At 41.7% G+C, this 26158-nt stretch overlaps 2 protein-coding genes across 3 annotated transcripts in view; both read right to left on the reverse strand.

Annotated features, from left to right (window-relative positions):
• Positions 1 to 26158, reverse strand: part of LOC117519820 (protocadherin gamma-A11-like) — a 911360-nt gene that overhangs the window by 558972 nt on the left and 326230 nt on the right. The gene's annotated exons all lie outside the window — the stretch shown is intronic.
• On the reverse strand, positions 80 to 9707 carry LOC117520482 (protocadherin beta-16-like). Its single transcript, XM_034181823.1, has 4 exons — positions 7293 to 9707; positions 2712 to 3337; positions 2118 to 2652; positions 80 to 172 (listed from the first exon to the last, which is right to left on the reverse strand). The coding sequence occupies exons 1-4, from the start codon at positions 9663 to 9665 to the stop codon at positions 80 to 82; spliced, it is 3627 nt and encodes a 1208-aa protein (XP_034037714.1). The 5' UTR covers positions 9666 to 9707.

The raw sequence follows: 26158 nt of genomic DNA on the forward strand, positions 1-26158 counted from the left end.
TTTTTTTTTCTTTTTTTTTGCAGCGAAATCAAAATGGATAATTCCAGAAGGGTTTCTCTGATGACAATGGAAGGAGTGATCAGTGTTTTTCGAATGGGTGGTGAAGTTCAGCCTCTGATCTGCAAGTGAGCAGCGACGCCTTGGGTTGAGTTAAAACAGTGCAATGGAGTACCTGAACAATGTGGACAAAGGGTGAAAAAACCAAGACAAACAAAACGAAAACCAGTAAAATAATATATATATACACACACACAACAAATTAGTTTCAATCGACTGGTATTGTTCATTATTCTAATAAATTTGTTGAGTTACGCTTTAGCTGACATCATGTAAGCAACCACGTCATTTATTAAGAAGAAAATAAACGTATTTAAATCCTACCTCTGCAGACTCATCTGGTCAACCAAATGTGTCAGCAATGTCGGATGGTGTTTTTTCTGTGTTTGCTCAGCAGGCAGTGTGTTGTCATTGTGAGGACTGACGAATTTAAAGTCACTGGTTCTTGAACCTGTGGTCACGTAGGTGTCATAATTTTAAGTGCTGCGTGAAGTTCCTGTTCCATCAACATCTGAAGTGAAGAATAAGCGCTGGGGATGCAAACTGCTCCATCACAAAATATCATGGGTTTTTCTTGGTGACAAAATTTCACACCAACAGCAACAATAATGAAGGTCAGGAAAAATGTGTACACAGACACCAGAGCGATGATCAGATAAGAGGTTAACTTGGAATTCTTCTCAACATAAGACACGTCCTTCATCTCTGGTATCTCAGCCAAGTTGTCAGAAATGAGTAAATACATGGAACAGGTGGCAGACAGAGAGGGCTGTCCGTTATCTTTAAGGTTCTGTTTCATCCTGTCATTGAATATGAACGTATTGGGTTGAATAAGAGACAGAGTTGTACCTCAGGGACAAAATCTACGCATTTTCAAAAATGGTGATAAAGTCAGGAGACAAAGCTGCTCTGACTCACAACATACATTTGAAAAGAAGTGTGGAAGCATGTTCATCATCTCACACTGGATGATCATAAACGGGCAGACAGACATATACATCCTATGACCAAGCCATAAAAGACAATTTATGTAGCCTGACCTCCTCTGGACTGCAGTAAACAAGCCAAGCTATAAATAAATCCAAACAAACATGGAGTGAACATTCCAGCAGTGCCACTGGCCCACTTATAATACACGCTCCATTGCAGAACTGCATTGCTCAGGTAAAATACAGAACGTTATCTTTAGAAATGAGAAAACCACTATTATGTTACCAAAAGACAACAAAAAGTTACTATAGACAACAACTGGTTTATTTTTCATGTTTGTGGTCAGAAGACAATCAATAACTTAATTTCATGAATGTTGCTGTTATCGATGATGCATTATCATTATTATCATGATCAGTTTGACCAAACTTATGATGATGATAATAATCATGATGATAATGACTGCAGTAAACAAACCAAGCTGAAGACATCCAAAAAAAAAAAAAAAAAAAAAAAACATGGAGTGAACATTGCAGCAATACCAGTGATCTACTTGACAAACACACTCCATTCCACAACTACACAGTAAAATCACCAATGTAAAACTAACACTGACAGTGTTAAATTAACACTGTCAGTTTACATACAGTATGGTCCTATTCTGGCCAGAGTGGGACCATATGTTCATTGTCAGTGTTAATTTAACACTGGTGATTTTACTGTGTGCCCAGGGGAAAAACAAACAGAACTTTACCTTCAGAAATCATAAAATTTTTTGGGAGGGGGGAGCACAATGGAAAGTTACTGTGGACTACAGGTGGTTCATGTTGGATGTTTATGGTCAGAGGACAATCAACAACCAAGTTTTGAGAATGTTGCTGTAATCGATGAAACATTCTGATCATCATCATCATCATCATCAGTTTGACCAAAACCATATGTTTTGTTACAGAGCATGTTCTCCAGTATTACACTGAGATGAAAATTGTGGTGTTTATCTTGGTGTATAAATACCGACTGTAGATGCTTTACTACATGTCTTAAAATGTGGTGTTAGAAAGTTTAAAATAAAAGATGCATCAAGAATGATGTACACAGATGAGTAATAATGAATAAATGTTCAGTCTTACCTCTGGTGAATCATCAGACTGTCCAAATTCCTCAGAAAAATCTGTTGGACATTTTTTCAGAGTCTGTTCTGCAGGCAGTCTGTTGTCATTGTAAGATGACACAAACTTAAAGTCACTGGTTCTTGAACCTGTTGTCAGGTAGGTGTCATAAATTATGCTGCGTAAAGATCCTGTTCCATCAACATCTGCATAATGAGGAGGAGGATAACCACTGGGGATGGCAACTGCTCCATCAAAGAACATTCTGGGTTTTCGTCTGTGACAAAATTTCACACCAAGGGTGATAATAATGAAGGTGAGGGAAAAGGTGGACACAGTCACCAGTGCCATGATCAGATATAAGGTTAAAATGGAATTCTTCTCATCATAAGACATGTCCTTCATTTCTGGAATCTCAGCCAAGTTGTCAGAAATGAGTAAATACATGGAACAGGTGGCAGACAGAGAGGGCTGTCCATTATCTTTAACTGCTACAATAAGGTTCTGTTTCATGCTGTCAGATTCAGCAATGTCCCGCTGTGTCCTGATCTCTCCACTGTGGACATCAATAGTGAAAAGTCCGGATCAGTGGATTTGAATATATGATAGGACAACCAGGCATTCTGTCCAGAGTCCGCATCCACTGCGATCACTTTGGACACCAGAGAGCCTCGTTGTGCAGCTTTGGGGACCAGCTCAGTCAAGAAGGAGTTGCCCTCCGGGGCGGGGTACAGTATCTGAGGAGAGTTGTCATTCAAATCTGTGATGAAGACACTGACGGTCACGTTGCTGCTGAGTGGAGGAGAACCGTTGTCTCTGGCCATCACATGGACTTTCAAACTCCTGAACTGTTCATAATCAAAGGACCTGACAGCGTGGATCACCCCCGTGTCTCCGTTAACAGACAGATAAGAGGACACCGGGGCTCCGTTCACCTCACCAGGTAAAAGAGAATAAATCACTGTCCCGTTTTGTCTCCAGTCAGGGTCTCGAGCAGAAACAGAACATAAAGTGGAGGCAGGTTTGTTGTTTTCAGTCACGTGGGTGCTGTAGGACTGTTCCAAAAACACAGGTGGGTTGTCGTTGATATCAGCTACAGATAAATGAGCAGTTTTACAGGAGGACAGAGGTGGAGAGCCCTCATCAGTAGCTGTGATTGTGATGTTGTAATTAGACACTAATTCACGGTCCAAATGTCCTGTTGTCACCAGAGAATAATAGTTTTTAATGGAAGGAACCAACTTAAAGAGAACATTATGCTGAATGGAGCAGCAGACCTGTCTGTTATTCTCAGAGTCTCTGTCCTGAATATTAATTATTCCCACCTCTGCGCCTGGTGACGCATTTTGTGGTTATTTAGAGTTTGTATATTTATTACAGGTGGATTGTCATTAACATCGATTATTTTCACAATCACTTTAAAATCTGTAGTGAGTCCATACCTATCGTTGGATCTGTATGCACATTTCATACACGGAGTCTTCCTCGAAATCCAAATGTCCTGAGAGTTTTATTTCTCTGGTGTTGTGATTTAAAGCAAATAATTATCTTCCTTTTCCTGAAATACGACTTAATTCATACGCCACTTCGCTATTTTGACCTTCATCTGCATCCATTGCTGTTACTGTAACAACGACAGTCCCCACATTGCTGTTTTCGGGTAGCGCAGCTTCATATATGGTCTGACTGAATATTGGCGCATTATCGTTGGCATCCGACACGGTAACGTGCGCAATAGCAGTTCCAGTTCTTTGAGGGGTGCCTCCATCTAGTGCAGTCAGCCTTAATCTAAATTCATTTTGTTCCTCGCGATCTAATTCTTTCTCTAATACAAACTCCGCGAATTTACCTCCGTCTGGTTTTGACTGAGTTTGGAGCCTCAAGTAACTGTTCGTCTCTAATGCGTAGCTCTGAATCGCGTTTTGGCCAACATCTACTTCATGAGCCTCCAAAACAGAGAAACAAGACCCTTTGGCAGCCAGTTCATTTATTTCAATCTTAATTTCATCTTTATTGAAAACAGGAGGATTATCACTAATGTCGCGTATTTGGAGGAAAATTCGGTGCAACTCCATAGGTGCCTCTAAGATTAATTCATATTTTATGACACAAGATGCTTTTTCACCACAAAGCTTCTCTCTGTCTATTATTTCTGCCATAATCAAATCTCCAGTAATTAGACTGATGTCACAATATGGTTTGCAGTTCACCTCGCTGTCAAGACGCGCCTTTCGAGCAGATAACTGCGCAGCATCCAGTCCGAGATCCTTTGCTAAATGTCCTATAACAGATCCGAGTTTCATTTCCTCGGGAATCGTGTAGCTTATGTCTCCATTTGCGGTGTGCAGCAGCTGCAGAAAAAAAAAGCGAAGCCAGCGAGCAGGCCTGCTGAATATCCATTGTGTGCCATTTTTGATAAATCGGAGGGAAAAAAAAAGCGTCAAGTGTCGAACAGTCTTAAGTATTCCAATGCGATCCAGTCCAGTGTGAAAAGCAGGAATATTCAAAAATTGAATCCTTGAAGCGAATGGTTGGTGGGAGGGCAAAGAAGGATTTAACAGGCTGAATATCTGCCCCGCGGTAACAAAGCCTTCACCACGCAGGTATTTGTATTTCCTCTCCTGGTGGACAGCAACACAGTGAGTCCTTTTTTTTTTACTCCATGTGAAATAGGTTAGTACTCAAAACTACATAGTGATTTTAAAAACCTCTTTGATTTTCAGCACAATATGCCAACAGAAACACAAAATATTTTAATATTTAATTCGACATGAATTTGATTTTAGAACATTGTCTAAACGTCACACTTAATACATTCTAAACTGCTGATACTGTCATGTTGCTTTACACTTCTAAAGGATTACAACAGAATAATAATAATAATAATAATAATAGCAATTACTGTAACACATGCTTTGTTTTTTGTGTGACATCAAGATTTAAAGCATGGTATGGTTTCTGTATAGGCTTTCAGTTGTCCAGGTGTTTTCCATATTAGAGAAGCTACAATCTTCGACTGGACTGGTTTGCTTGACGCGAGGACGTTTCACTTCAAATCACAGAAGCTTCCTCAGCTAAAATTCTTGCTCTGGTAGTCTGACTTCTGTCTTGACTCTAGTAGAGAAGAATAAACAGAAGCCACAAAAGCTGGAGTTTTAAGCCTAACCAGACCCCTCCTACCGAGAGGCAGACTGCTATAGGCTAGTGACTAAACAATAGCTCTAATTAGCACCTATTGTGCTCTAGTTAGCACCCTCCTAATGACAGGGCAGCTGTCCCTGCTAATGATGGGATGGATGCCTCTCCTGCCGGCTCCCTTGACGACTCTCCTGATGACGTGAATGACTCATTACCATGAACAAAAGACTGAAACTGCTTTGACCTGAGTACCCCATTGTAAACAGGGGACAAAGCGTGTCTCAGACCCCCAACCCGGTTAAGGCTGGGTTTCAACTGTTTCACATAGAATGCCTCCTTAACCCCTCTCTCAAACCATTTCTTCTCTCTGGCTAAGATTTATCTTCCTTGTCCTCAAACGTGTGGCTAGTGTCTTTAAGGTGGAGATGAACTGCAGACTGATGTCCACTGGCGCTCTCTCTACGGTGCTGGTATGGCCTTTTGTGTAAAGGTTGCTTAGCCTCACCTATGTAGTGTTTGTTACAGTTTTCCTGACATCTGATAGAATACACTACATTGCTCTGTTTGTAGTAGCTTCTCTACTACTACTATAGCATGGCATGGTGGTAAAAAGAAGACAGTGCAGACTCAGTAAGAAATCTCATGTTAAGAAAGTTCCATATACTGCAAGTCAGTTTCAGTCACGTGTTGGAGTATGTACCGGTGCCACACTTTGCACACCATGACACCACAGAATAACAGTTGGCCCTGGATGGCAGACAACCAGTCCATCCACAGCCCTCAAAAGTAACTATCTATCTGCAGCAAACAGGAGAAGCATGGATGTCCTCTTGGCTGTCTCCAACCATTGGGGTGCTCAACACTCAGGCACCTATATGTGAAAGCTGGTGTACATCAGGGATGAGTTTAGACTCCTGCACTGGTCAGTGCTTGCATAGATTAGGCATTGGCTTAGTATTGTGGAATGCATGCATTTGTTGGCAAGGAAAAGTTTACTGACGTTGACTTCACAGACAATGGTGTGATCTTTGCAGAAACAATGGATACACTGATTGCAGCAGTTGAGAGGCTGAGATAGGAATTGGAGCATCAGGATTTGCAATTGCCCTGGATCATGACTAAAACACAGACATTTAATGACTTCATGGACTCAACCATCCATAGTATATCTTTATGTGGTGAAATTGCTGAACTTGTAGAGACATTCACTTCTCTTAGACTGGGTTGGACATTTTTGGCTCCTCAGCCTTTGACACTGAGAAAATCATCTTAGACATATTTGTAGGAGAATGAAGGTCCAGTCTTTAGGGTCATGAGTCCTTGTATAGTTGTGAGACTATAACCTAAAGAGTGAATGAAGGTGACAACTGGATGTCTTTCGTACTATGTCTTTTTAGACAATGCTTGGGTACCACAGCAATGATGTTTTAAGCAATTACTATGGACACTAAGATGGGGAATATCTTTTGCATTATGAGAAATTTTCAGCTTTAATATTTTCACCATACTTCTCCATGCATGTACGGCACAACAACATGGAGACAAATATCTTGCACAAATGGTCAAAGGACAAAGGAGAAAGAGGTAGTTTGGGTCACCACACAAGAAACTGCAACACAGAAATATTCAGAGAGAAAACTGGACTGTGCTTATTTTTATGGAAAAGAAATTTAAAAGAGGACAACCACCAGCACTGTGATTCGAAAATGTAGAATACAAACTTCATCATTTTTCTCCAACAGAAGAGCTGGAGATGAAGATACTTTGTAACAGTGGAAGGACAAAGAGCACTAGTGTCATCTCAACATTGCATCAATATTATGTGTGGACATGAGTATTTCTATGTGTATCAAATTTTCAAACTTTAAAATTATGCAAGCCATTTGAAAATGCGAATGGACAATGCAAAGACAGAATTTCAACAAATCCAAAAACAAAGCTTCAAAATTTTTACTTTGGTTAAAATGTAAAAGCATGTGATGTGAGCTTGTTGAAGCATGTGATGTGAGCTTGTTGATGTCAGTTATCTGTAAATAATAAATTTTAAACAAGTCTTACCTCTGCCAATGCATCTGATTCTCTAACTTCCTCAGCAAAATCTGATAGACTTTTCCTCAGGGTCTGTTCTGAAGACAGCGTGTTGTCATTATAAGCTGAAACAAACTTAAAGTCACTGGTTCTTGAACCTGTTGTCAGGTAGGTGTCATAATTTATGCTGCGTAAATTTCCTGTTCCATCAACATCTGCATATTGAGGAGGAGCATAACCACCGGGGATGGCAACTGCTCCATCAAACAAGATTCTGGGTTTTCTTCTGTGACAAAATTTCACTCCAAGGGTGATAATAATGAAGGTCAGGAAAAAGGTGGACACAGACACCAGAGCGATGATGAGATAAGATGTCAGTTTTGAATTCTTCTCCTCATAAGACACGTCCTTCATCTCTGGTATCTCAGCCAAGTTGTCAGAAATGAGTAAATACATGGAACAGGTGGCAGACAGAGAGGGCTGTCCATTATCTTTAACTGCTACAATAAGGTTCTGTTTCATGCTGTCAGATTCAGAAATGTCCCGCTGTGTCCTGATCTCTCCACTGTGGACATCAATAGTGAAAAGTCCTGGATCAGTGGATTTGACTATATGATAGGACAGCCAGGCATTCTGTCCAGAGTCTGCGTCCACTGCGATCACTTTGGACACCAGAGAGCCTCCTTGTGCAGCTTTGGGGACCAGCTCGGTCATGAAGGAGTTTCCCTCTGGGGTGGGGTACAGTATCTGAGGAGAGTTGTCATTCACATCCGTGATGAAGACACTGACGGTCACGTTGCTGCTGAGTGGAGGAGAACCGTTGTCTCTGGCCATCACGTGGACTTTCCAACTCCTGAACTGTTCATAATCAAAGGACCTGACAGCGTGGATCACCCCCGTGTCTCCGTTAACAGACAGATAAGAGGACATCGGGGCTCCGTTCACCTCACCAGGTAAAAGAGAATAAATCACTGTCCCGTTTTGTCTCCAGTCAGGGTCTCGAGCAGAAACAGAACATAAAGTGGAGCCAGGTTTGTTGTTTTCAGTCACGTGGGTGCTGTAGGACTGTTCCAAAAACACAGGTGGGTTGTCGTTGATATCAGCTACAGATAACTGAACAGTTTTAGAGGAGGACAGAGGTGGAGAGCCCTCATCAGTAGCTGTGATTGTGATGTTGTAATCAGACACTAATTCACGGTCCAAATGTCCTGTTGTCACCAGAGAATAATAGTTTTTAATGGACGGAACCAACTTAAAGTGGGCGTTGTCTTGAATGGAGGAGTGAATCTGTCCGTTTTTCACCGAGTCTCTATCCTGAACGTTAATTATGCCCACCTGTGTACCAGGTGACACATCCTCTGGTACGGGGTTAGACAGTGATTTTACATATATCACAGGGGCGTTGTCATTAATATCAGTAACATCTATTATTACTTTAGCATATGATGTTAGCCCCGATCCATCTTTAGCTTTCACTCTTAATTCAAAAGAACTTGTTTCTTCAAAATCAATCACACCTGTCACTTTAATTTCTCCCGTTTTGGAATCAATAGAGAAAATATTTACATCATCAGATGTATGAATGATGTCATATGTAACAGCTCCATTCACGCCTTCATCTGCATCAGTAGCACTAATATTAATCAGTGTGGTGGCCTGTGGAGAGTTTTCAGCCACATGTGCTTTATAAACGTCATGGGTGAACACCGGTGAGTTATCATTAGCGTCCAGTACCGTCACGTGTATAATCACCGTACCTGATCTCTGAGGAGATCCGCCGTCGATAGCTGTCAGAATCAAATTTATTTCTTTTTGTTTTTCTCGATCAAGCTTATTGTGTAGCACGAGATAAACCTTGCTGTTGTCACTATTTAGAATGAAATGGTCGTTCTTTTGCAGGCTATATCTCTGAACTGAATTTTGACCAATATCTGCGTCATGGGCCTCCTCAACTGAAAAGCGGCTACCTTTTTCTGCTAATTCACTTATTTCCATTTTGATCAAATTCTCCTCGAATTTCGGGGTGTTGTCGTTCACATCTTGGACATGAAGACTGGCACGGTAAAGCTCCAAAGGATTTTCCAACACCAGGTCAAATTTTAGAACACATGAAGCTTTTTTCCCGCAAAGACTCTCTCTGTCGATTCTCTCCGATGTGATTAAATCTCCGGTGTTTGGGTTTATGTCACAGTACCTTTTCCGAGTCCTCTCAAAATCAACACGAGCCTGCCGTGAAGATAAGGATGTGGGATCAAGGCCGATGTCTTTGGCTATATTTCCAATAACAGAATCGAGTTTCATCTCTTCGGAAAAAGAATAGCTGAGGTCTCCGTTCACACGGTGCAGCGTTAAAATGATGGAGCAGATGATCGCACGGAGGCCCGAAAATCCTTTGTCTCCCATCCTCAATCCAAACTCGTCCTCCCTTCAGTTACTGGCCAGGACAAAGCAATATTTCCAAGATAAAGAACAAAAATCACTAATCTAACATTACATTATCCAACACAACGGAACGGAAGATGCATTGAAATGACTTGAGTATTAGAATGAGTATGTATCGAGGAAGCAGCAGGCGGCGATGCGCCTATTTTGTGACAGCAAAGAGCGACACCATGCGGGCTTTTCTTTCTATTTTTATTTTTATTTTTATTTTTTTTATGTGCAACGATGCATCCCTCACAAAATGTAGAATCACGTTAAAGTAGTTTTTCCTCACATTATGTGATGCCTGTGCTCAGAGGAAAGAAAAGCTAAAGGCAATCTGAATGTGACTTTTTTTTTACTGACTTTATGTCATATTATAGATGCAACAAATCAGCCTATCCACAAGTACACAATCAATGAATGCAAATGTCTGTATGAAACCTTGAACAAAGAAATACTTATTGCTGCAACAGTTGACAGCTGCTTGTATAAATTCCCCAAAAGCGTCTTCGTTGTTGTGTTGGTGGCTATTTCAGGACCACGGTCAGCTCCCTTCAGGTTGCTCAGAGGACTCGGAGGTTGTACATGTTGCAATGTCATGTTGCATTTCTCAGAACGGGAAAGGTTGAGGATGTGTTTTAAGACGACAAAAAAGTGAGAATAACTTAAATTAGCATGCAGCTGTAAAAATAACTTGCCGTCATTGAATATGATCAGATCATATTTTAGACAGACCCCAGGTTGACACTTTATCAGGTTCGAAAGACCCATATGGTAGTTTAAAACATATCTCACCATGTGATGTGTAAAAACAGAGAGATTTGCCATGTTTTTCACGAAAAATTTTTTCTTTGGAGGGGAAAACTCTATTGTTCAAAGAATTCCCAACTTTATGTTGGATATTCATTCATATCGCATCAAATGTGGTGTGTGTGATTCAGAAAGTGTTGATTTAAAAAACAAACAGCATAAAAATTTCCAATTTCTGATCAGTAGATATTAACAAGTTAAAAGATAAAAGTCTTGTCTTTTAATCCATATTTCTCTATACTACTACTGCTGTTATGACAGCTATTATTAGTTCACTTTCTATAACCCCTTAGTCCAAATAAGAGCTGCGTGGTGGGCGGTGGGTGGCTGGAGCCTATCCCAGCAGCCATAGGGCGTGAGGCGGGCTACAACCTGGAGAGGAAGCCAGTCCTTGACCATAAATCCGCAGTCCCCCAACCCCCGCCCCACATCCCAGCATCACCCCAAATTTTGTGATACCATCATGAAATCATTTTGTGATATAGTCACAAAACAGAAACATTTCCTGACTGTATCATGAACTAATAGATTAAATCACTTTTTGTGGCAATCCAGTGAATGATTTTTCACACACACACACACACACACACACACACACACACACACACACACACACACACACACACACACACACACACACACACACACACACACACACACACACACACACACACACACACGCACACATGGTCCACATTTTATGTTACAGCCTTATTCCAAAAGGAAGGAAATTAATTTCCCCCCTCAAAATTCTACTTACAACACCCCATAATGACAACATCGAAAAAGTATGTTTTATTTTTATTATTATTATTATTATTATTTGCAAATTAATTAAAAATAAAAAGTAAGAAATCTCATTTACATAAGCATTCACACCCTTTGTTCAATACTTTGTTGATGCACATTTGACAGCAAATTACAGCCTCAAGTCCTCTTGAATTTGATGCCACAAGCTTGGTGCATCTGTCTTTGGGCAATTTTGCCCATTCCTCTTTGTAGCCCCTCTCAAGCTCCATCAGGTTCGATGGGGAGCATCGGTGCACAGCCATTTTTAAATCTCTCCAGAGATGTTCAGTCAGATTCAGGTCTGTGCACTGGCTGGGCCACTCAAGGACATTCACAGAGTTGTCCTGAAGCCACTCCTTGGATATCTTGGCTGTGTGCTTAGGGTCATTGTCCTGCTGAAAGATGAACCGTCACCCCAGGGTGAGCGCTCTGGAGGTCAAGAGTGCCATGGCACAGGTTTTCATCCAGGATGTCTCTGTACATTGCTGCATTCATCTTTCCCTCAATCCTGACTTGTCTCTCAGTTCCTGCCACTGAAAAATATCCCCACAGCATGATGCTGCCACCACCACGCTTCACTGTAGGGATGGTGCCTGTTTCCTCCAAATATGATGCCTGGCATTCACACCAAAGAATTCAATCTTCAACTCATCAGACCAGAGAATATTGTTTATCATGGTCTGAGAGTCCTTCAGGTGCCTTTTTCCAAACTCCAAGTGGGCTGTCATGTGCCTTTTACGAAGGAGTGGCTTCATTCTGGCCACTCTACCAAACAGCCCTGATTGGTGGATTGCTACAGAGATGGTTGTCCTTCTTAGATAGATGGCCATTTCTAGGAAGAGTCTTAAATGGATACAAACTTCTTCTAGTCACAGATGATGGAGGCCACTGTGCGCATTGAGACCTTCAAAGCAGCAGATATGTTTCTGTATCCTTCTCCAGACTTGTGCCTCGAGACAATCCTGTTTCTGAGGTCTACAGACCATTCCTTTGACCTCATGTTTGGTTTGTGCTCTGACATGCACTGTCAACCTGGACCTTATTTGTAGACGTGAGTGCCTTTCAAAATCATGTCCAATCAACTGAATTTACCCCAGGTGGACTCTAATTAAGCTGTTCAACCATCTCAAGGATGATCAGTGGAAACAGGATGTACCTGAGCTCAATTTTGAACATTATGGCAAAGTGTGTGAATACTTAAGTACACATGATTTCTTCGTTTCTTTTTTGTAACTTTTAATACATTTGCAAATACAGTGAGGAAAATAAATATTTGAACACCCTGCGATTTTGCAAGTTCTCCCACTTAGAAATCATGGAGGGGTCTGAAATTTTCATCTTAGGTGCATGTCCACTGTGAGAGACATAATCAAAAAAAAAAAAAATCTGGAAATCACAATGTATGATTTAAAAAAAAAAAAAATTTATTTGTATGTTACTGCTGCAAATAAGTATTTCAACACCTGTGAAAATCAATGTTAATATTTGGCCTTTGTTGGCAATTACAGAGGTCAAACATTTCATGTAGTTTCGCACCAGGTTTGCACACACTGCAGCAGGGATTTTGGCCCATTCCTCCACACAGATCTTCTCTAGATCAGCCAGGTTACTGGGCTGTCACTGAGAAACACGGAGTTTGAGCTCCCTCCAAAGATTTTCTATCGGGTTTAGGTCTGGAGACTGGCTAGGCCACTCCAGAACCTTGATATGCTTCTTACGGATCCACTCCTTGGTTATCCTGGCTGTGTGCCATGGATGGGTCTTCCATCATTGTCATATTGGAAGACCCATCCATGACCCATCTTCAATGCTCTAACTGAGCGAAGGAGGTTGTTCCCCAAAATCTCGCAATACATGGCCCCGGTCATCCTCTCCTTAATACACTGCAGTCGTCCTGTCCCATGTGCAGAAAAACACCCCCAAAGCATGATGCTTCCACCCCCATGCTTCACAGTAGGGACGGTGTTTTTGGGATGGTACTCAGCATTCTTCTTTCTCCAAACACGGCAATTGGAATTAAGACCAAAAAGTTCTATTTTGGTCTCATCTGACCACTTAATTTTTTCCCATGACTCCTCTGGATCATCCAAATGGTCATGGGCAAACTTAAGACGGGTCTGGACGTGTGCTGATTTAAGCAGGGGAACCTTCCGTGCCATGCATGATTTTAACCCATGACGTCTTTGTGTATTACCCACATTAACCTTGGAAACAGTGGTGCCAGCTCTCTTCAGGTCATTGACAAGCTCCTCCCGTGCAGTTCTGGGCTGATTCCTCAGCTTTCTTAGGATCATTGATATGCCACGAGGTGGGATCTTGCATGGAGACCCAGTCCGAGGGAGACTGGCAGTCATGTTTAGCTTCTTCCATTTTCTAATAATTGCTCCAGTAGTTGATCTTTTTTTTCACCAAGCTTCTTGGCAATTGCCCCGTAGCCCTTTTCAGCCTTGTGGAGGTCTACAATTTTGTCTCTGGTGTCTTTGGACAGCTCTTTGGTCTTGGCCATGTTAGTAGTCGGGGTCTTACTGATTGTGTGGGGTGGACAGGTGTCTTTATGCAGCTAAAGACCTCAAATAGGTGCTTCTAATTTGGAATAATAAGTGGCGTGGAGGTGGACTTTTTAGAGGCGGACTAACAGGTCTTTGAGGGCCAGAATTTCTGCTGATAGGCAGGTGTTGGCGTATTTGCAGCAGTAACATGCAAATAAATTATTAAAAAAATAATACATTGTGATTTCCGTTTTTTTTTTTTTTTTTTGATTATGTCTCTCACAGTGGACATGCACCTAAGATGAAAATTTCAGACCCCTCCATGATTTCTAAGTGGGAGAACTTGCAAAATTGCAGGGTGTTCAAATACTTATTTTCCTCACTGTATGTAAAAAAAAAAAAAAAAAAAAAAAAAAAAAACTTTTTTCACATTGCCATTATGGTGGTATTGTGTGTACAATTTTGAGGAAATAAAAAAAAAAAAATTCATCACATCAGTAAAAGATAATAGCACACGTTGTGGATGAACTTAATATGTCTGGTTTACACGCATTAAATCAACCCAGGTGTGTTGCAAAACATCAATTTGTTCTGCTGCTACATGTTTAGAGATGCGCTGTCATATTTTGGCCAGGAGATGGCGCCTTTTGTTCAAGCACTCCTGTAGACAGAAGCAACGTGTACCAGTGGGAGATGAAAAGAAAAGGCATTGGTCTACCAGACAGTCTCTCAAGAAAAGAACATGCTTTCATACCACCAACATGACTGTTGACGGTTTTTTTTGATAGTGGTAGTCAACCTCTGTTAAATCGAAGTGTAAACTAACAAATAATATTGAAGTGCACCAAATCCAGAATAAGGACAAATTAGTCTGTGGTCTGTTCAGCCTGGCACCTCGCAGCACTACAAAGATATATAATAGCTGCTTACAGAATAAAGAATGTTAGATGTCATCCTGATGTTTTCCCCCTGCAAGACTAAGAAACATTTAACAACCTGGATCATCAAAAAGATGATAGATAGATAGATAGATAGATAGATAGATAGATAGATAGATAGATAGATAGATAGATAGATAGATAGATAGATAGATAGATAGATAGATAGATAGATAGATAGATAGATAGATAGATAGATAGATAGATAGATAGATAGATAGATAGATAGATAGATAGATAGATAGATAGATAGATAGATAGATAGATAGATAGATACTTTCCTATTTCAACAAATGTGAGGTTTTCTTCTTCATTTAATTAAAGAAACAAATCATTTATAACACTTGAAACCTTTTTTTCTAAATAACAGTAATTTACAACTTAATTTCTAACACAATTAAAAAGGGTCACTCAATAAATTCATATAAATCAATTAATTAGTTATCTGATATAATCTCACTCAACTTTCAGTATGTTCAAGTTGTGTGCAAAGCTTTAATGTTTGGAAAGAAATGTTAAATGCTCAATATTTTTACATAAATATCCAAACATGGAATAAGTTTAAAATGTAGCCATGCACCTTTAAAAAAAACTGCAGCTTCATGGGACAGAAAAAGATCTTCCACTGATTGTTTCCCTGTTAGTGGGGCGGCATTTAGCAAAACAATTGTTCATTTTGTGGAAAAAAGCATGAAATTTGGCACACATATTCTAAATTAACTAATGTTATTTTCAGCTATCCTGGAGCTGACCTCTTAACCCCCTACAAACTGAAACCGACCTTTGTCACCATTTTTCCTGTTTTTACCCCATAATGCCAAGGAAATTCAGTCATAGATAGTCTAAACTATACCTTTCGAAATCATTACAATCAGACAATAATGTGGTATAGTTTTCAACAAGATTGGAACATTTTTAAATTTTGACTCCAGTAGCTCATTAGAGGTCAGCTCCAGGATGGCTCCATATCTGAAAATAAGCAGTTAATTTAGAATGTGTGTGCCAAATTCCATGCTTTTATCACAAAATGAACAATTTGTATGGAAATTTAACTAAGCTGAACTACTATGTTTCCATTATCTAACTTGCTGTTCTTAAGTGATTGTGCTGTTTTTGCCAAAAGCAAAAATTATTGCACACTTTAAATGCCCCATCTTCTGCTTCAACTGCTTTTGTTGTCATCAGCAAGGTGATTTTGGTGAGTCACTAAAGCCGGAAAGCTCACTATCAAAAATAGTAACAGCATCATGAATCAATCTAACTTAAATTTAATATAATGTTATCAAAATTCTTTTCACTTTTAGCCCATTTAAATTGACTTTTAATTTGACTTTGACTTTACTTTATTATTTCAGACACAGGGTCCATATCATAGAAAACAACCAAACAAGATACAACACAATAAAAGCAAACACAGACATAAATACGTAGTAACACAACGTTTCACAGAGATCAGGACACATATAGACATTTTCTCCAACTCTTCCAAAGTCCAGAGCAATATCTTGTGTCGCTAAGTGTAGGATCAGTTACAATTCTAATAATTACATTTTTTGAGTCAATCAATTGACATAAATTTATACATCAGCTTTCTCAGCATAGCAAGGAAAGTGGGAACAGAAACACTAACAAACATATGACTTGTACTTGTCCATCTTGGGCACTTAAGCAAGATTCTAAATCCATCATTATATGCAACCTGATTTTTTTTTTTTTTCATCTTTGCATTAGTGTACCTGCACCCAGGGGCACCACCAGGGATTTTAAGCCCCATGAAAGGAAATCCTACGGGGCCGTGCACATAGAAAATTTTGATATTGGTTTACATAAAACTATGCATTTTAGTTTAACTATCATTCCCATATTTGTGAAAAGAAAAACATGATTTGACAGTTACATGGTAGGGGAAGCACTGAAACTACAGTGAAATTCATTTAGATTCAATGACCGGCTGCAAGACTGATAAATACATATATGAGGCTATATGATTGTTGCTATTTAATCTTCTTTCAAGAAAATGTAAACATTTCTGTGATTGGACTGAGAACAGTTACCCAGTCTGCACACACTAGAAATGTTCTTTGTTCCAACTGCAAAGCAGGGGGATAAGAGCCCCAACCTACTGACCAAAAATTATATTTTAGTTAGAGCTGGTTATTTTTAAACTATTAAAATCGTTCTGAAATAAATACAGACTGTAGGCTTTTTTTAATTTTGGAATTATTTTTTTTTCTTTAATGTTTTTTTTTTTTTTTTTTCTCCATATCAGTCAATTAATTCAACACGAAGTTGTTCACCTCCTTCCTCTGGGGTTACTTGGGCTTGTTCAGGGGGCACTGACAGATGTGCTGCTGCTGCTCCTGATTTGTCTATTTGAAACATCCGTCTTTTTTTTATTTATTTTTTTTCAGAGCAGCGAGCTAAACATTTGCCTGCAAAGATTATTTAACTAAAACAGCAGTGAAATGTATCAATCCAGTTTTCTTCAGAAATATGAGCTAACATGGGGAGAAAAGTGAGGAAGCTTATAAACTATGGACAAGTTAGGAATAGACAACGTACCAGAACTTTCCATCAGATGAACCACTGACAGACCCACCTTGGCTGTGAAAAAACTCTCTAACATATTTTCGCTTCTTTCTCCTGTCTGACCTGTTTTTCTTTTCTTTCTTTTATTTTTACCTGCCATCTCTGCCTCCACTCGTCTGTGAAAAATTACACTCAGCTGATGCCTGAAGGAGCAGGTGGACTGATCCATTTTATGTAAATACAGAGGGGGGTGCATTGAGAAATGTTTCCAAAACAAATAAACTTAGTGTTACTAATACCTTGTAAATAAAATATATGTGTGATTGTAAGTTTACTACTGAGTGTCATATTATTTTGTCAGTAAATATGTCACAGACATGAATGAGAGAAGCTCATCAGCATCTCACCATGTCATTTAGGTCCTTCAGACTTTATTTTGAGGAAATGCTTCAAGGGAGCATTAGCATGGCAAAGACTTTTCAGCTGCTCTGGGGGTGCAGTCCCCCAAGAACCCCCACCTTTTTAAGCATTTTTCTTTATATGCCTGTCACATGCCTGGAAAAGCTCCTTGCCATCTAACCATGTCGTTTAGGTCCTTCAGACGTTTTCAGAAAAATTGTTCTTGGGAGCATAAGCATGACTAAAACCTTTCAGCTTCTGGGGGGCTCTGCCCCCTATACCCCCCCCCCCCACCTTTTTAAGCATTTTTCTTTTTTGCTTTTCAGCTGACCCCCAATTACAGCCCTCTTAACCCCCTGCCACTTTAAGCATTTTTTTTATTGTAGATGTAAATTAATATTCAAAGTTTTCAGCGAGTTGACAGTAGGGCTGAACAATATGGTACAATATGGCCAAATTATCGTATCTCAATATTGTCAAATAAATTGTCACGTAAATGTCACTTATGTTGTCCATATTCTTGAGCTGCTTAGGTGGGTAGGTAGAGTTCCCATGGGATAAAATAGCTTTTCAACTTACCATCCCTTGTTCTCAAGACCAGGCACCTAAGTGGCTCTACTCTCTCTCTTTTTTTTTTTTTTTTTTAAGATATTTATGTGTACCTTAGTAAACACTAGTCAAGTTCAACTTTAGATTTTGAATGTATAACAGAATATATACCTTACTGAATTTTCATATCAGTATGATATACGATATGACTATGATTTGACACAAAGTGCAGCAACAATGAAAAATAAATATTCTTAAACAAAACAGTCATAATACCACACTCATTTTGCACTCATCATAAGGTTAGGATACTGTGCCCTCCAAAAGTATTGGAACACTTGGAATTTCACACATTTTAATTTGTTTATGCCATTTTAAATACTAGAAATACACACACACACACACACACAAAAAAATTAAATTTCTAAAATTATCTTCCTCAAACTCAAACTGAAAGCAAATCTCTAAAACATGATAAAACCTGTAAATAATCAGTTTTATTGCCAGTTTTCTTTAGACAAGTCAGGGGATGGAAACATGAACAATACATATTTGACTTTATTTACATCAATTATAAAGAAATACAAAAGTTTCTTTCACCAAAACATTCAATCTAGGCTTGCACATGAAATGTACTTTCTGTCAAATTGTAGCTGAACTTTCAGGATTTTTTAAGAAAATCCTTCTCTACACCACTTCATCAGGAAGCTGGATTTTATATTTTTAATTAATTTATATCAAGTTGTAGAGATTTGCTTTCAGTTTGAGTTAAGGAAGATCATTTTAGAAAAAAAATGTATTTGACATATAATAAACAAATTAAAATGTGTGAAATACCAAGTGTTCCAATACTTTTGAGGACAACTGAGAAACACTGAGGAGCAGCATCTTACTTTTTATATGGGTGATTCTTTAACTACGGGCACTATTGGCCTTGTAAATGTAATTTCCACCACACCATTGCCTTACAATATAAAGCGCCTTGGGGCAACTGTTTGTTGTGATTTGGCGCTATATACATGTGCTCTGATGTTTATCTCCATAGAAACTACCCAAACAATCTTTCATACAAACAAAGTCATCATAGACTACTAGAACAAATTTCTTAACACACTTTCATTGTAAAGATAACTATAAAAGTGTGAAATTTCCCCTTTTTTCTGTTTTTCATACAATATGATCAAAGGACATAATAAGTGCCCATAGTCTAAGAATCACCCATATATAGTGCAGCAGATAAGAGAATAGTGGAATCCTGCAAATGGTGATACAAACATCAAATTTGGCACAAATAATCCATAGACATGAACTCTTTAAAAAAATAAACCTGATTGGCCACTTGAATTTTCAATAGGCAGCCAGGTAGGGGTCAATTGAAGAATTACACAGGAGTCAAAATCAGGGGTGGGCAACTTTTTCTAGAAAGGGCCAAGAGGGTGCAGGTTTTCATTGCAGCCACTGACTCCACCAGATGATTTCACTCATTAACTGTTTCCATCTGCTCAAAGTGATATTAATTGTTGTGTGGGTCACTGAAGAGGAGGTACTGCTGGCCCACCACCAGAGGGCGCCCTGCCTGAAGTGCAGGCTTCAGGCACGAGAGGGCACTGCCGCCTCACGGGAACAGCCGGGAGTGACAGCTGTCACTCATCAACTCATGACAGCTGTCACCTATCTCCATATCATCAACCACTCCATAAAAGCCGGACGACATCTCCACCCCGCTGCCGAGATATCGCCTACCATTGGAGGTAATTTCCTCAGCCTTAATCTGTGCCGTATCGCACGTAATCGTTGTCTGATTCTCTACAGGAGTTCCTGGTAGCTTGTGTCAGCTGGAGGCTGAGCTGGTCGCGGACGACAGGGTGACAAGCCGCACCCTTCCCGACCCGTGAAGACAAGCGTCTGTATCAGATCTGTAGAAAGACTGTGTTCGTATTTGAGGAGGTGGAGGTGTAATTCCCACCTGCGTTATCTGAACTGTGTGCGAGGAGTTGCTGAGTGTCACCACACTCACCTTGTTTTCTGTTTTTGTTTCCTGCCAGCAGTACCAGATCCGACAGCCGGAGACGGTGGCCACCTGGGGACTCCGGACTTGGCAGCTCCAGTATCCTCCAGGTTCGGTGGCAGTGGAAATCGTGTGGGATCCGGCTCTTCTCTGGACGGACGTCTCCTATCCTCGAGCCTGGCCACACGTCACCTTTGTACATTTGACTATAATCCAAATTCTGCATTTGTCTGTATTTCGTTGTGCACATTTCACAACAGTAAAGTGTTGTATTTTTGGCTCATCTATTATCCGTTCATTTACGCCCCCTGTTGTGGGTCCGTGTCACTACACTTTCCCAACAGAATATCACGGCCAACGAGGGGCATCAACCATCGAGTGAACAACCAATGGAAGAGCAGGGTGCACAGGCGCCAGCAGGAGGCGTGGTAGGTGAGTTGCAGCAAATCCTCACCGCCTTCACTGCTCAGTTAGATTTAATGACCGAACAGAACGTCATACTCAATCGTAGGATGGAGGCTCTCACCGCTCAGGTGGAAGCGCGCGCACAGGGCGCGGCTGCAGCTCCTCCTCCTGCTGTCCTGGTGCCAAATACAGACATTCCACTGGTCATTCAACGAACCCCCTCACCGTCCCCTGAAGCATTCATAAGTCCCCCAGAACCGTACGGAGGCTGTGTGGAGACGTGCGCTGACTTCTTAATGCAGTGTTCGCTCATCTTTGCACAGCGACCTGTCATGTACGCATCAGAATCCAGCCGGGTGGCTTATGTGATCAATTTGCTTCGAGGTGAGGCACGCGCCTGGGCTACGGCACTTTGGGAGCAGAATTCACGGCTCTTAACGACATATTCTGGGTTTGTGAGGGAGTTCAGAACAGTTTTTGATCACCCAAACAGAGGCGAGACCGCTTCAACAGTGCTGCTGTCTATGAGACAGGGGCGTCGGAGTGCAGCCGAGTATGCGGTCAACTTCCGCATCGCGGCTGCGAGGTCCGGCTGGAATACTGCTGCACTCCGCGCCGCCTTCGTAAACGGACTGTCGTCGATCCTGAAGGAGTATCTGGTGGCTAAGGATGAGCCGCAGGATTTGGACGGGCTTATCGATCTAGTTATATGATTGGACAATCGGTTAGAAGAACGCCGTTGGGAGCAAGACGAAGGACGTGGCCGGGCACGTGCCGTCCCTCTCCCTTCCGGGTCCGAAAAAGTTCCGCCTTCCCCACGCTCCACAGCCTCAGCGCTCCGTGCGACAACAGCTCCCCCTGCTAACGATGCTATGGACATGAGCAGGGCTAAATTTAGGGCTTCCAATAGACAGAGGAGACTGGCCTGCGGGGAGTGCTTTATCTGCTGCTCGAGCGCGCATCAGCAGAGAGACTGCCCCAAATGGTTAAACATCAACGCCCGCTCTTAGAAACTGGGCTAAGAGTGGGCCAGGAAATTCACGTGGGACACACACGCATTTCTGCATGGCTCCCAGTTACGATCCTGAGTGGGGATCTAACCCTTCAAGCCCCAGCACTGGTGGACACGGGGTCGGAAGGGAATCTGCTGAACAGCAGATGGGCAAGGGAAGTAGGGCTCCCTCTAGTGGCGCTCCCTTCACCACTGAAGGTACGGGTGCTGGATGGCACCCTTCTTCCCTTAATTACACACAAGACACAACTAGTAACTCTGGTAGTGTCTGGGAATCATCGGGAGGAGATAGAGTTTTATGTAACTCCTTCTACCTCACGTGTAATTTTGGGCTTCCCATGGATGATAAAACACAATCCCCAGATTGATTGACCATCTGGGGTTGTGGCTCAGTGGAGCAAAACCTGCCACCGGGAGTGTTTAGGATCCTCGGTTCCCCCCGGTTTGACTGCTAACGAGGAGGTTAAAGTCCCCCCCCAATCTGACGGCGGTGCCTGAAGAGTACCACGATCTTGCTGACGTTTTCAGCAAAGATCTGGCACTCACTCTTCCCCCTCACCGGCCGAACGATTGTGCCATTGATTTGATCCCGGGCGTTAAGTACCCGTCCAGCAGGCTGTACAACCTCTCACGTCCTGAACGCGAATCAATGGTCCGGGACTCGTTAGCTGCTGGGCTGATCCGGAACACCACCTCCCCGATGGGTGCCGGTTTCTTTTTTGTGGGCAAGAAAGACGGCGGACTCTGTCCATGCATTGATTACAGAGGGCTGAATGAGATTACGGTCTGCAACCGATACCCTCTGCCCCTGTTAGATTCAGTGTTCACGCCCCTGCATGGAGCCCAAATCTTCACCAAACTTGATCTTAGGAACACGTATCACCTGGTTCGGATCCAGAAGGGAGACGAGTGGAAGACGCCATTCAACACCCCGTTAGGTCATTTTGAGTATCTGCTCATGCCGTTCGGCCTCACTAACGCCCCCGCAACATTTCAGGCTTTGGTAAATGACGTCTTGCGGGACTTCCTGCACCGATTCATCTTCGTGTATCTAGACGATATACTCATCTTTTCCCCGGATCCTGAGACCCATGTCCAGCATGTACGTCAGGTCCTGTAGCAGTTGTTGGAGAACCGGCTGTTTGTGAAGGGCGAGAAGTGTGAGTTCCACCGCACTTCTTTGTCCTTCCTGGGGTTTATCATCTCCTCCAACTCCGTCGCCCCTGATCCGGCCAAGGTTGCGGCGGTGAGAGATTGGCCCCAACCCACAAGCCGTAGGAAGTTGCAACAGTTCCTCGGCTTTGCAAACTTTTATAGGAGGTTCATTAAGGGCTATAGTCAGGTAGTTAGTCCCCTGACAGCCCTGACTTCCTCTAAAGTCCCCTTCACCTGGTCGGATCGGTGCGAGGCCGCGTTTCGGGAGTTGAAACGTCGGTTTCAACTGCACCAGTTCTGGTGCAGCCCGATCCTAGCCGCTAGTTTGTGATTGAAGTGGATGCCTCTGACTCAGGGATAGGATCCGTGCTGTAACAGAGCGGGGAGTCCGACAAGGTTCTCCACCCATGTGCCTATTTTTCACGCAGGTTGACAATCGGGTGGGCAATCGGGAACTCCTCATGGTGAAAGAGGCTCTTGAGGAGTGGAGATATCTGTTGGAGGGAGCTGCGGTACCATTCACTGTTTTCACGGGCCATCGGAACCTGGAGTATATCAGGACCGCCAAGCGGCTGAACCCCAGGCAAGCCCGCTGGTCATTGTTCTTCGGGCGTTTTGACTTCCGGATCACCTACCGCCCCGGGACCAAGAATCAAAGATCGGACGCCTTGTCCCGGGTTCACGAAGACGAAGTCAAAACAGAGCTGTCGGATCCGCCGGATCCGCCGGAGTCCATCATTCCTGAGTCCACTATCGTGGCCACCCTCACCTGGGACTTGGAGAAGACCATCCGGGAGGCCCTGGCACGGAGCCCGGACCCAGGAACGGGCCCGAAGAACCGCCTCTATGTCCCACCAGAGGCCAGAGCTGCAGTCCTGGACTTCTGTCACGGTTCCAAGCTCTCCTGTCACCCAGGGGTGCGAAGGACCGTGGCAGTTGTCCGGCAGTGCTTCTGGTGGGCGTCTATGGAAGCCGACGTCCGGGATTATGTCCAGGCCTGTACCATCTGCGCCAGGGGCAAGGCTGATCATCACAGAGCACAAGGACTCCTCCAGCCATTACCTGTGCCTCATCACCCCTGGTCCCACATCGGCCTGGACTTTGTCACCGGCCTCCCGCCGTCCCAAGGCATGACGACCATCCTCACGGTAGTGGACCAACAATTAATCAGTGAAATCACCGGGTGGAGTCAATGGCTGCAAAGAAAACCTGCACCCTCTGCCCTTTCTGGAACAAGTTGCCCACCCCTGGTCTGAATTAAAAGATGCTCCAGTCATATAGAAAACTACACCAGATTATTTGCCTGATCATAAAGATTCCAAAAAAGGTATAGTTTGGACTATCTGTGACTGAATGTTATGAAGTTATGAGGTGAAAGCAGCAAGAAAGGTGACAAAGGTCAGTTTCAGTTTGACCATTAATTTAGCTCCAGCTGTATTTGTGCAGAATTTGATGCTTGTATCACCATTTGAAGGATTGTTTCAGTTATATGCTGCACTAATAAGCCAACATGAACAAGCTGCTGTCTTAGTTTAAACATGTGTACATAAGGCCACCCGAATTAAAGGAGAAATGCTGCTTTTAACAACCTGGACCTCATTTCTGGCATAAAATACAGTCGTTTACTCACCAATATAAGTTTGGTGTGATTAGAATTCCATAGTTCAAATGAAACGTTCAGTTCAAATCTGGAGCAAACATTATTCTTCTTCTAAGGTGGATTAGAACTTTTTGTGGTACACAGCACAAACTACTGGACAAGAGGAACCTAGCAGTCAATGTGACTCACTGATTTGAAAATGCAGCTCTTTCAACCAGACGTGTGGTGCTGTGACATGTCAATCATCTGTGTCCAATCAGCTTTCAGGGGAGTGAATCCCCAGCCTCCGCTCTAGCTCCACTCATGCCAGGAAGTGTTTGACATTTGAACATTTCCTGTTTCACTGTGAGTGAGATTTCGGCACTTCCTGTTTGAGTTGTGAGCTTGCCACTGAGTTCCCGTGAGATTGGATCTCGTCTGTCAATCCAGGAATTGTTTGACATTTGAACATTTCCTGTTTTACTGTGGATTTGAAAATAGCTTGATGGTTAATACAATCAGTTGTGTCGGTATAGAGGTTGCAGTTTCCAGTAAGCATCAAAAAAGTATTTCTGTATACATACTATAAATCTAGTTTTGTAGATAGAATGTGTGAAGCAGTGTATTGCTTGCCTTTTATTTTGTCTGAAACAATGTATATTATATTTATATAGTTAGTTGGAAACACTGCAGGCTGCTTTCTTGCACATGTTTGGATGGTAATCTGTTCGTATAATTTTAAATGACCCCCAAATTTAGAAAGACCAAAACACATTTAGGAAATGCTCATGGGAATATGAAACCCACTGTGAGGGTGCCAACATGCAAAATGTTGTTTTAAATGTGTGGGTGTTAGCTGTTTTTTGTTAAACATTTTGAGTATTGTTTTTCTATAGTCCTGCTGCGGAGTCACAGATAGTGTTTTATTCCATCATCACAGTCATCTAAGTGCTGTCGATGAAAGGATCAACAGACCCACTCATACAAAGGCACTTAACTGTGTCATATGACTTCACTGTTTTCACCATTCAGTGTTTGTTGATAAGGAAGTATATATATATATATATATATATATATATATATATATATATATAGCTGTTTCCATGGTGACTATTTCGTCAGCAGTAACCATAGAAACCATCTCCGAGAGAGAACAAGATGCACCACTCTGGCAGGATTTTTTTTTTCCCCTTTCTTTTTACCACGAACTCTTGAACCCATTTCACTGTTGTCTCACGTTACTGTGTGTGAGAGAAAAGGCAAATTTGAAATAGGGATATCTCATGAGTAGAAATGGTATAATGAGATGGCAACCGAAACGGTGTTCCTATCATATTAAGTAATATTTATTTGAACTCAAACAATTTGCAAATTGAGACTGGTGCAATTCCTATAGAGAGATAGACAGATAGATAGACAGATTGACAGATAGATATACACACACACACATTTATAAAATTATCTTCCTTACACTCAAACTGAAAGTAAATGTGTACAAGTTGATGTAAATTAATTAAAAATATAAAAGCCAAGGTGATGGGTTGCATAATTAATTAACCCTTTGGTATAATACCTGTAAATAATCAGTTTAATTGCCAGTTTTCTTCAGACAAGTCAGAGGATGGATACATGAACATTTCCAAGTCACTGAATGTCTTGAACTTTATTTACATCAGTTATGAAGAAATATGAACAGTATGTCACTCAATGGTAAATCTGTGTGGAGTAGACAGTTCTCAAAAACTGAGTGACTGTGCAAGAAGGAGAAGAGCGAGGAAAGCCACCAAGACACCCAGACAACCCAGAAGAA

This window comes from Thalassophryne amazonica, chromosome 11, assembly GCF_902500255.1.
Source record: "Thalassophryne amazonica chromosome 11, fThaAma1.1, whole genome shotgun sequence".
NCBI classification, from domain to species: Eukaryota; Metazoa; Chordata; class Actinopteri; order Batrachoidiformes; family Batrachoididae; genus Thalassophryne; species Thalassophryne amazonica.

Bases quoted from the DNA above. Each gene is read 5' to 3' on its own strand.
- LOC117520482 (XM_034181823.1), bottom strand. From the start codon at position 9,665: ATGGGAGACAAAGGATTTTCGGGCCTCCGTGCGATCATCTGCTCCATC. The intron at 3,338-7,292 runs GTAAGACTTGTT...GTTCTCTTTAAG, and splicing joins AATCAGATGCATTGGCAGAG to TTGGTTCCTTCCATTAAAAA. The intron at 2,653-2,711 runs GTTGTCCTATCA...TGATGTCCACAG, and splicing joins GACTCTGGACAGAATGCCTG to TGGAGAGATCAGGACACAGC.